Source organism: Acipenser ruthenus, chromosome 11 (assembly GCF_902713425.1).
Source record: "Acipenser ruthenus chromosome 11, fAciRut3.2 maternal haplotype, whole genome shotgun sequence".
Taxonomy (NCBI): domain Eukaryota; kingdom Metazoa; phylum Chordata; class Actinopteri; order Acipenseriformes; family Acipenseridae; genus Acipenser; species Acipenser ruthenus.
The window spans coordinates 30,895,112-30,906,345 of NC_081199.1; the positions used below are offsets into that span (position 1 = coordinate 30,895,112).

At 37.1% G+C, this 11,234-nt stretch overlaps 1 protein-coding gene across 1 annotated transcript in view; it reads right to left on the reverse strand.

Moving 5' to 3' along the window:
• LOC117426120 (alkyldihydroxyacetonephosphate synthase, peroxisomal-like) overlaps positions 1-11,192 on the reverse strand; it is a 46,710-nt gene extending 35,518 nt beyond the window's left edge. The window contains exons 1-7 of the mRNA XM_034043438.3: positions 10,946-11,192; positions 5,079-5,168; positions 3,488-3,578; positions 3,203-3,323; positions 3,042-3,116; positions 2,388-2,459; positions 638-717 (exon numbers count right to left, since the gene is read on the reverse strand). Coding sequence (XP_033899329.3) covers positions 638-717; positions 2,388-2,459; positions 3,042-3,116; positions 3,203-3,323; positions 3,488-3,578; positions 5,079-5,168; positions 10,946-11,124 — 708 coding nt within the window. The 5' untranslated portion in view covers positions 11,125-11,192. The remainder of the gene's footprint in view (positions 1-637; positions 718-2,387; positions 2,460-3,041; positions 3,117-3,202; positions 3,324-3,487; positions 3,579-5,078; positions 5,169-10,945) is intronic.
• Positions 11,193-11,234: the final 42 nt, after the last annotated feature.

Below are 11,234 nucleotides of genomic sequence, written 5' to 3' on the forward strand. Positions count from 1 at the left end.
GCTTTAGGGCTCATTAGGTTCCAGGTAGGCAGTGCTGAAGAGTTCCCAAGAGGCAGCATAAAGCAGGCAAGAGCGAAGCAGAGAACGTCTCTTAATGCCCTGCCAATTCACTTCAACCCCAACATCCACACAGCACCCACTGCATCATTACCCTTCTACTCTCCACATGCTCTCTCCATTTAGCCTGAGATCTCAGACACTGGCAATCCCTGCCAATATGAAATGCCCACGCTGGCTGTTTGGTGAAGTGGAAAAAAAAAGCAGCTGGCAAAATAATTACTTACTTTAAAAAAAAAAAAAAGTATGAGCAAGCCTTCTCAGTATCTTTTAAGACTTCAGTAACAGTTAGGGTTTTATAAACATGATACGACATACGCATTTCTGTACAATGTGCACCAGTCTGTGGACGTGAATGGAAAGAATGGTTTGTTATTGTGTATAAGGTATACAGATTGTATAACCTTCACACAATTCCACATATACACAGACTAAACCCCATTCAAAACCTAGTGAATACAAACAAAGATAATATGGTGTGATTAAGTTGGTCCTGCTATTTCTAAAGAAAGGCAGATGCTGGTCTGCTGGGTTGAGTTTTATGTATTTAAGCTTTAGTTCCTGGAGTTTTATCACCTACCATTTGTGAAGTATCCAAGGAGAGGATGGTCCTCTTCTCATCTGAAGGGCACTCCACAGCATTGGAAACACTGGTCCCCCCTGGAAACAAGGACATGTTACCTTTCTATCCCTTCTCTCACTGGTTAATATCAACACTCTGAACAGTCCTGCTCAGCTGTGCCAGTTGCAAGTTGTTCTCCCCCAGCACACTGATGCTCTGAGGCAGTGCAGACAAAATAAGGAGAAGAACTTGCATTAAACTGTATTAAAATGTAAACCTGATAGCAGCTGTAACTGCTATAACAAGAGAGTTTCTTTACAGATATTTCAATGTTTCTGTATTCTACAATTGTAAAGAACCTTGGTATCTGTGTTGGGAAGAGAATTTAAATGTTATACAGCAGGGCTGTCCATATATGGCTCATTGAACTCTTTAGAAGTATACCATAAGGTTTTTTTATGAGTTTGAAAGGACAACCTGTAGTTTTAGGTAGAGACAAGGACGGTCAAAATGTAGCGTACTGATGTTGTATTTTAATGAGCAGAAAACCACTGAAGCAGTACCTCAGTGCAGTCGCTACATTTATTCCAGCAAATCTCTCTTTAAAAGCAGTTCTGTATTGCCTTTCTAAAACTGCATCTCCAACCCAAACTTCACCCAAAAGGGAACAGATTTTTCCTTCACTTAAACAAATAGTCTGCCAAGAGTCATTAGAAATTTCTGTATTGCTGACTAATTAGATTTCTGAAACGATATGAAAGAACACTACGCTCTGGTAGATCAGTGATTATGACAAATTGATTTATCATTGATAATCTACTGTACTAAGCAGAAGAATCTTTAAAACTGCAGAAAACCGCATTCAAATGTGAAGAAAAAAAAGTAAGGACAGCACAGCAGCACTTATGGGTGGCAACCGGATCTTTATTAGTCCTGACAAATGTCTCGAATACTGTATAGCAAATCTCTAAATGGACACAATGTCTGAATGTATGTCTGTATGTACATATGTCTGCATGTCTGTATGTCATCCAGCTTGCTAACCAAAGGGGAGATTTGGGAGTACCTTGCAAAAAGAAGAAATGAAAAAACTAGGGGTACAGGAATAAAGCCAAAAAATACCCCTAAGTATTATGTCTGTACAGGTTGTGAACAAAAAAAATGGAAATACCAATGTGAAGTCACTTAATAGGGCGTTGGGCCACTATGGTATCCCACTGTGGAGTTCTCGGCGGACCGTTTTTGATGAAACTGGCTGCTCGCGCCCCAGGTTGAAAGTTGCAGTCAATTGATATGCAGTTGCTCGCCTGTTTTGCTTTGCACTTCGAATTAATGCACGGATATCACGATCCTGGAGTATGTGCTTCCGCCCACTGTTGCCCTTTGCTGATGATGTCTTTCCCTTGGAGTTCCATGCCGACATCACCTTAGACACTGTTGCTCGTGAAACATCAGCAAGTTGAGCTGTCCTGGTCACTGAAGCTCCTGCCAAACGCGCCCCAACAATCACCCCTCTTTCAAAGTCACTGAGGTCTCCTTTTGCAGCCATGCTAGCCATAATTATAGGTAACCAGGCCTGTCCAGCATTTTTATACATGACCCTAAGCATGCAGAGATTTTATTTGCTTAATTAACGCATGAGCCACACCAATGTGGAAGCCCTTGCTTTCAATATACTTGGTGTCCCTCATTTACCTAGGTTTTTCCATTTTTTGGTTCACTACCTGTACTTATGTAATCCCTTATTATTCATCTATGCAATACTTACCACCAAAAGGCATAACACAAATATTATGTTTGCAAGCCAGTTCCACTATTTTCTGCACATCGTTGTGGCAATCTGCAGGAGAAAGGAAATACAAAATATTCAAATGCAGACTGGATGTTAAAAAATAAAAAATACCAAATTTAGTTACCTGTACCCATCTACTGTACATTTTTTACTTGATGTGAAAACACCTAAGAATGTCAGTAATAATATCTACAAGTATCTACAAGGCCGCATTACAAGGAGCTTTTAGATTTTTCAGGGATGTTAACTGTGTAACAAATTATATCAAGAGGTAGGCAGAATACATGGATTTCCATTTTCCAATTTAAAAGTAGAGGAGCACTTGGATTATCACTATGATTTGCTGCTCAGTTGGGACATTGCTAATCAAGTTTCAGTAACCAGTCAACTCATTTGCATGATAAAATAGGCACAGCCATGACATTTGCTAATCAATCTGAAGAACATAATTTACATTCTGTACTTAGTTACTTGAAACAATCAAAAACTAGATGTCAGATCCCTAGGTGCCTCTTATTAGGCAACGGCACATGTAGCAAATCATACATATTAATATTACTCACTCTCACTGTAGTGACTTTAACCCCTTCATTACGGCAAACTTTATTCATTTTTTTTTTTTAAACTCACTTGGCCACACCACCAAATCTGGGACTCGTTCAAATTTTCCTTCTCGAAGTGCAAATACTTCATGTAAGCAGTGTCCTATGGAAAAATGTAGAGGAAAAACAGTGTTTAAAAACAGTCACTCTTAAAAGCAAAACTAAGAGAGGAAATACAAACTTCCTTACCATGAGCTCTAAAGATTCTGTCTTCGATTTCACAAGAGAATGGTATGGCAGTACCTTTAAGGTCCTGGACAAATCCTTCATTGAGAATAGGTGGTGGGACTTCACTGGGGTCAAGAGCAGACTATTCCATAAAGAAGACAAAGGTAAATAGATGGAGTAAGGTTTCAATCTTTACAAAATTCAAAAAGCTGCTGTTATCAGACTAAAACTTTAAATAAAAAAAGCTGATTTGCTAGTAACTATAGTACTGCACTATTTGCCATAAATAAATCAATAAATGTGTACCCTGGCTGGTGTTTTGTGCTCCAGGCTTGCTCCAAAGGTTTTTTCAAACCATTCTCTTAAGGCAGGTAAGACCATGCCACTGAGCCGGTACCTAAAACAGGGAAAGGACGCATTACTGAAACTAGAGGCTAAGTGGAATGGACTCTTTAATCTCAACCTGATGCATCTATCTTTACAAATATTTAAAATCGCTGGAGCTGGCAGGGCAGCTTCTGCCAGGCTAGTCAAATTAAACCATGTGTTGACATTTATTGATGTAGGCCTTTATTTAATGATAAACAGCTGTTTCTATTCCTAGCGTAACATGATAGAGCACCAACATTTTTCAGTATCTATCTTTCATTTAATGCGTGTCTGACAAAGTGCATTTTCTTCCAAATAAACTGACACTAATACATGTTTGGGTTTCAATATCGCAGGCTAGAGGAGTGCAAAAACTAGGTACCACACACCTGAATAGTTTTACTGTGCTCCCTTTATTTATTTTATATCATTTTATCACACAGTACTCAGAAAATAAACTTAGATTAACAATGATAAAACCACCTCACGATTTAACACTGATATTGACAAAGAATGGAGGGCGTAGAGACTGAACTGCCTACTCTCCCTTCATTTTTCTTGCCTCTTGTTAGCACTAGCAATATTTTCGATTATATTATCATTTCTTCTGTCAAAGCGTTTGGTTCTTTGTTTGTTTTTAATTGTTATCTGCAGTGTCATACTTGATAAACCAGTTTTGTTTTTTGTTTGTTTTCCGGGAAAGTGTATAACAACAAACAAAAAAAAAAAAACCCAAAAAACCAACAACAACATGCAAAGAACCTAAAGATTTTCAATACAAGAAAATGGATCCTTCTCCTGTTACTGGTAAGATATAAGAAAATTGATTGTAAAATCTCAGTTAGCACTCCTTTTAGAGGAAGGAGAGCAGGTTTAATTATAAATAATCCTACTGCTGTAAAATTAACAATTGTTAAAAGCGTTTTAAGTCAGATTTTCATTTTGATGACCTTGAGATAAATCGACTCTTTAGATTGATTTTGTGCAAAACATAATATATACCACAAGATGGCAATAGTGCTACACCGAGTTTGAGGAAGCTGGTACAGGCTAATAGAGAGCAGTACGTGACAGCAGCAAGGATTTAACACACTTTTTAAAAACATATTGGAACAAAATATATTTCAACATTAACTAACACTAGTACAGTAGATGGCATGCCAAACAAAAGGCAGGCCTGTGTGTAAGGGCTTGGCTACTGAAAAATAGACTAATGACAAAACACAAAACAATTTCATTCTAGTTTGCAAACTACTAGTTAGTTAATCTTTTCACTTGTTTTGGTTTTATACAAGACACTTAAATCTAATACTTAAGTACAATCTGAATGTGTATATTTCTAGATGTGATGCTTGGAACAATAGGAGTTGGGAACCTTTCTCTGGTAACGCTACTTCTTTTTTTAAATTGGACCCACCTGGTCTCAGAAAGTTTTACATAAAAAACACACTGTACAGTATTTTAAAATGAACATGAAACAAACCAAGCAGCAAGATGCAAGTAATGTGTATTAAAAAGCAAACGTTACCTTTTGCCTGTAAATTCAGCTTGACCTTTCTTATTAAACGTGAATTTGGAATCATTATATCCCCAGCCATTCCATTTCAGAATATCCTGCCTGTAATGAAAACATTTCTAATTCACATAAGATTCAAATATAGCAGTTTTTTATTTCATTTGTACATTTCCCTATTTCACAGACCAAACGCCTAATGCATGGGTTCCCAAACTTCTACATATAGTACAGATGCATATATGGACAACCTACCACGAGAGGTCTCACTGTGGCAAAAAATATAAAAATCAGTCAATGACCCAATGAGGGAACGGCCTATTGTTACACCAGGTGTACATTTCTCAATTAAATATTTGTTTTCTATTCGTCAAGAAAACGTATGCAAGGCCTGAAAGCCAGTAACTTGAGCCTTTTGCATCACAATATAAAAGCACAACAAAGGTATTATTTGTAAGCCCTGGTCCAAAATCAACTACATGAATGTTTACTTAAAATGTTTGAAAAGCAATACATTATCTTCCTACTGTGGCCACGACAACTGAAAGTTTAAAGATAATAAAAATAAATAAAAGCCATCTACCCCAAATAAAACAATGTTTCACAATGGACAACCCAGTGGAAAAAGAGAACAGCTACTGGTGTGGATAAGTGGGACAACTTTATTGTGTACTGATGTTTATTAAAGTTCCTTTTAAAAGAAATTCTTGTGATCCCGGTCAACTGGCAGAGAGCTGCTTCTTGTTGTCTGTCAGCAGCATCCGTTTACAATGGGTAGTTCTATGGGATGATCCCAGACCAAAATCAGAGCTCTGTGGTCTGCAATCCAAACAGGATCTGTGAAACCAGCCATAAATATTACCCAAAACCCCCAATTCTTCAACAAATGATCAGCTTTACAATGGTGAGTTATGTCATATTGCTATACTAACAGTCGTATGTCTTAGTTTTAATTCTTAGAATTTTAGTCTGCTATTCAGTTTCTAAAAAACAGGGTAATGGCCTGTCTTAAGTAGGCTTAGTTTTAAAGTTACAAGTTCTAGACTAAGTGGATTTGAATCCGTTTTCTGCTTTGGTTTAATATGTACACAGTAGTCTGTTCTGATTTTAACTTGCCTACACAGTAGCAATGGGACATTGAGAATTGTAGCTCAAATCTGAATCACATAAATCAAATATTAATAATAAGAACTTGTTTTAAATATATTTTATTTTTATTTAAAAAATAAAAATGGAACCCATTTATTAGGGATGGGAATTTTAAATGTTTAAAACATATAAACTCTAACGAAGTGGTTAAACGTTGAATAATATGCTAGACGTATAACCGGTCACGTGACAAATTTCACAAAAACACATTTTTTAATGTATTCATTTTAGTAATTGATCACCATATACAGCAGCCTGTCGCGTTTCCAACTTCTGTGATTTTACGATTTTAAAAGGAAGGTTTTTTTTTCAATATTAATTCAGTGAACTAATAAGTGTAAACAAATTATGTACAGGCTTTAATTTAGCAGTACACTTTCATGCAAATCATTTGTTAAAAAATGTCCTTGATATCTATGTAATCTGTCAACAGAAGGGGATATTAAAAAAAAAAAAAAAAAAAAAAAAAAAAAAAACAATAAATGGATTTCCCGTTTGTGGCTCTGATCCCTGAACAGTAGAGTTACTATAACAATGTATTGGTATCTGTGCATTTGATAGATTCTGTAACATATGTGTTTGTTTTTTTTTTTTTAATTATTATAATTGGTTTGGTTTTGTTCTTTGAATATAATATAATGTAAAAAAAAGAAAAGAAAAAAATTAGTTTAGTTTATTCACTTTGTGCCCACAGGGCTGGGTACATCTCAATACCACAGTACAAATACAAAGAGATATTTACTAAGAAAAATAATAAAACAAATGCTTTAGAAGACCCAAATTCCCATTGGTATTTTTTTTTTTTTTTTTAAGATTCTATTGATTTTTTAGTATTACAAGCAGGACAGGTGCTATAAGATCGTTACCATTTTTAAAAATGTGCACGAATGAATCTACCGATTAACTCTACAGGTTAATCAACTAATGCCCATAAATTAACTGATCAAAAATTTTAATCGAGTGACAGCACTAATTTCAATATATACTTTGGTGTGTACGTGTGTTTTTTTCAGTCTTTGCAATGTTAAAACATTATTTGCTTAATTAGAACATAAGAACATACAGTGGCTCTCAAAAGTATTCACCCCCCCTTGGACTTTTCCACATTTTATTGTGTTACAACATGGAATCAAAATGGATTTAATTAGGAGTTTTTGCCACTGATCAACACAAAAAAAAGTCCATGTCAAAGTGAAAAATAAAATCTACAAGAACATTTCCAAGGCATTGAATATCTCCCAGAGCACAGTAAAGTCCATTAAGAAATGGAGAGAATATGGCACAACTGTGAATCTGTCTAGAACAGAGTATCTGGGCGAGAAGGGCACTAGTCAGGGAGGCCACCAAGAGGCCTATGGCAATTCTAAAGGAGTTAGTCTTCCACGGCTGAGCTGGGAGACACTGCGCATACGGCAACAATAACCCGGGTGCTTCACAAAACTGGCCTTTATGGGAGAGTGGCAAAAAGAAAGCCATTGTTGAAAAAAAACTCACATTAAATCTCAGCTAGAGTTTGCCAGAAGGCATGTGGGAGACTCTGAGACCAAGTGGAAGAAGATTCTATGGTCTGATGAGACAAAAATAGAGCTTTTTGGCCTCAACGCTAAGAGCTATGTTTAGCGCAAGCCTAACACCGCACATCATCCTGAGAACACCATCCCTACCGTGAAGCATGGTGGTGGCAGCATCATGCTTTGGGGATGCTTCTCTGCGTCAGGGCCTGGAAAGCTTGTGAAGATAGAGGGCAAAATGGATGTAGCACAGTACAGAGAAATCCTGGAGGAAAACCTGCTGAAGTCTGCAAGAGACCTGGTTCTTGGGAAAGATTCATCTTCCAGCAGGACAATGAGTCTGCAGTGTGTAAAGAAGCAAGCGGCTGACGGCACACGCTTTGGAGGACAGCGTGTGTTCGTCTTTGCCCCTCCCGAGTCAGCGCACGGGTGGTAAGAACATAAGAAAGTTTACAAACGAGAGGAGGCCATTCGGCCCATCTTGCTCGTTTGGTTGTTAGTAGCTTATTGATCCCAGAATCTCATCAAGTAGCTTCTTGAAGGATCCCAGGGTGTCGGCTTCAACAACATTACTGGGGAGTTGGTTCCAGACCCTCACAATTCTCTGTGTAAAAAAGTGCCTCCTATTTTCTGTTCTGAATGCCCCTTTATCTAATCTCCATTTGTGACCCCTGGGCCTTTTTTTATAGCTTCCCCACATTGTCTAGATGAAGACATTTCTGAGTCAACATAAACTCCTAGGTCTTTTTCATAGATTCAGTCTTCAATTTCAGTATCTCCCATATGATATTTATAATGCACATGTGTATTGCCTACGTGCAGTACCTTACACTTTTCTCTATTAAATGTCATTTGCCACATGTCTGCCCAGTTCTGAATGCTGTCTAGATCATTTTGAATGACCTTTGCTGCTGCAACAGTGTTTGCCACTCCTCCTATTTTTGTGTCGTCTGCAAATTTAACAAGTGTGCTTACTATACCAGAATCTAAATCATGAATGTAGATTAGGAATAGCAGAGGACCTAATACTGATTCCTGTGGTACACCACTGGTTACCTCGCTCCATTTTGAGGTAGAGGTGGGCTGAGCCTAAAAATAATTGGACATTGCTAAATTGGGGAGAAAACAATAAAAACAACTGGCGACAACTAAATTTAAAAAAACAAAAAAAAAGTATACCAAAACTATTGTCTGCATAAGCTGTTTCCGTCAATGAGTAAATTCAGAACCAACACCTATGGAGTCAAAGCGAGTGGCAGTCCTTCTAACCCGGCAAGTGTGGGCTGCCATCCTGGTTGAATTTCAGGGAACGCAAGATTAAGTCGTTCCCCTAAAGCTCAAACAATTGCAAATTTCTTGCTACTGTACAGTCAGGGAGTTAAATTCGGTTTGGTTTCTTAAAAGTTACAAAACTTTTCAATCTCGTTAAAAATGTAATCCAGTAAATCAGGGGTTCATTTATAAACAAAAAGGTACTGGATTTTATAATGAAGGTACATTGTAACCTAATGTACTGACCTTGATAAATACAGAAACAAAAATATGAGTGCAACTATAACAAAACCGAATACCAAGGCTAAAATATACACTTGACAAGCATATTTAAGGAACAGTGCTTTCCAATACCAAAGTAAGTGCGGTTTCCCCATCTTTGTGTTCTTGTTTAAAAACTATTTCTTCTTGCTTTACTGCACTGTTAAGGTTCTAAACTTCAAAGCTCCTCTGCTCACAAAAAGTACTGTACAGTAGATGGAGAGCACTGTACTAGGGTCGCTGTTCTCTCCAAGCTACTGAAGGTGGTCAATGGCTGAGGTTCAATGTCAACCACACAATCACAGTGACAAATGCATGGCAAGGATATTTTAGTGTCTGTACACAGGGAAACCAACAGCGTGGCTTGCTGTAAACAATGGCTGTGATTGTTCTGATTGTTCTTTCATTTAAGGAACTTTAACTTGACTGGCTATCGCTTTCACCGAACCTGGGTTCATAAGCAGTCTTTTGAACAAGAATGAATTGATTCATTAAAAAACATAATGAGCAGGTCTGACTAAAAAAAAAAAAAGTGTTGGTCATTGCTGTAATTTCTAACAAGGTGGTGCACAAAGATTTTTCAAAACTTTTTCAAATGTACAACATAAACAAACTCAGCATACCAGCCCACGTTTTCTAGTTCTTCCAGTAAACATGTAAATAAATGTAATTTTTGTAAATTATAATAATTAGCATACTTGTCAGACACTAGATGTCACTATACCAATAATGTCGTAAGAAAACAAGAATCAGGCCACTGATCACCTTATCCTATCAGCTTTGAGTTTGTACTGTTAAACTTTACTTTAGATACAATTAATTACAATGTAAATTACCGCTTAGCACTGTGATTTAAAAAATAAATAAATAAATAAATAAATAATGTTTTTCATGAAAAATGCACATTGGAGCAAGACCAGAACTTTAAAACTTGTTTTGTTTGTTTTTCGTCTAACCTGTGTCCTTTTTCCACCTTCTTAATGCCATGTATACAGGTCAACAAATAGTTAACAGTTATTTTACCGGTACCGCAAGTTTCTCAATCACGATTACACAATAGCTAGATAATGTAATCATAAAATACTAAACATACATTTTCAAAGTATTACACAAATACACCCAAAGAACGCCATAGCGTGCCAGAACCAAAGAACCAAGTTCCACAGAACGTTCAGACGTGTTATTTAACGCAATAAATCGTGATCCAAAGAAAAAAAGAACGTACTAGTTCTATATCATTTTATTCCGTAAATTGTACTTTACTAACTTGCAAGAAGCATTTGCAGGTTCAAGCACAACGTCAGTACAAACACAGATAAATACAGTCAACTTTTTAGAGCGATAATGTTATTTCTCTAGGCTATTGTAGTTATCTGGCACCACCGCACCCACTTTTTATAAGATTATGAATGTCTACATTGTGCATGACACACAGGCTGTGCTAACCCTACTGTAAAGAAAAGAATGGCGCCAAGTTAATAAACATCTAACAGTCAACAACGCAATGGACTCGATATATATATATATATATATATATATATATATATATATATATATATATATATATATATAGGGATACTCTAAACTTTAATCTACAATCTTGTACTTCATATGCAATCCGGGGTCATTTGTAAACCAACTGTCAGTTAGTATCCTACTAGCTCGACATCCCTTTTTAACACCACCCACCTTCTTTTAGGGATGGTCCCGGTTTTCTCGAGACTCCGATCCGCCGCTTCTGCTTTGCATTCGTTTGCTGAGACACGGAGCTGCTCCCTGTTTGCAGGTTTTTGTAAATGACCCGAAATTATTCTCAATCTTTCCTTTGCATTTTGCTGCAGCTCGGAGATGTTACTGCTGGACGCCATGCTGCTTCCGTGTTGTGTGTAATGAAAACGCTAGGGGGTCAGGGGTCAACGGTGATGATTAGGATATGAGGTATGTACCTCACCCCAGCATGCATTGCAAAGAAACAACA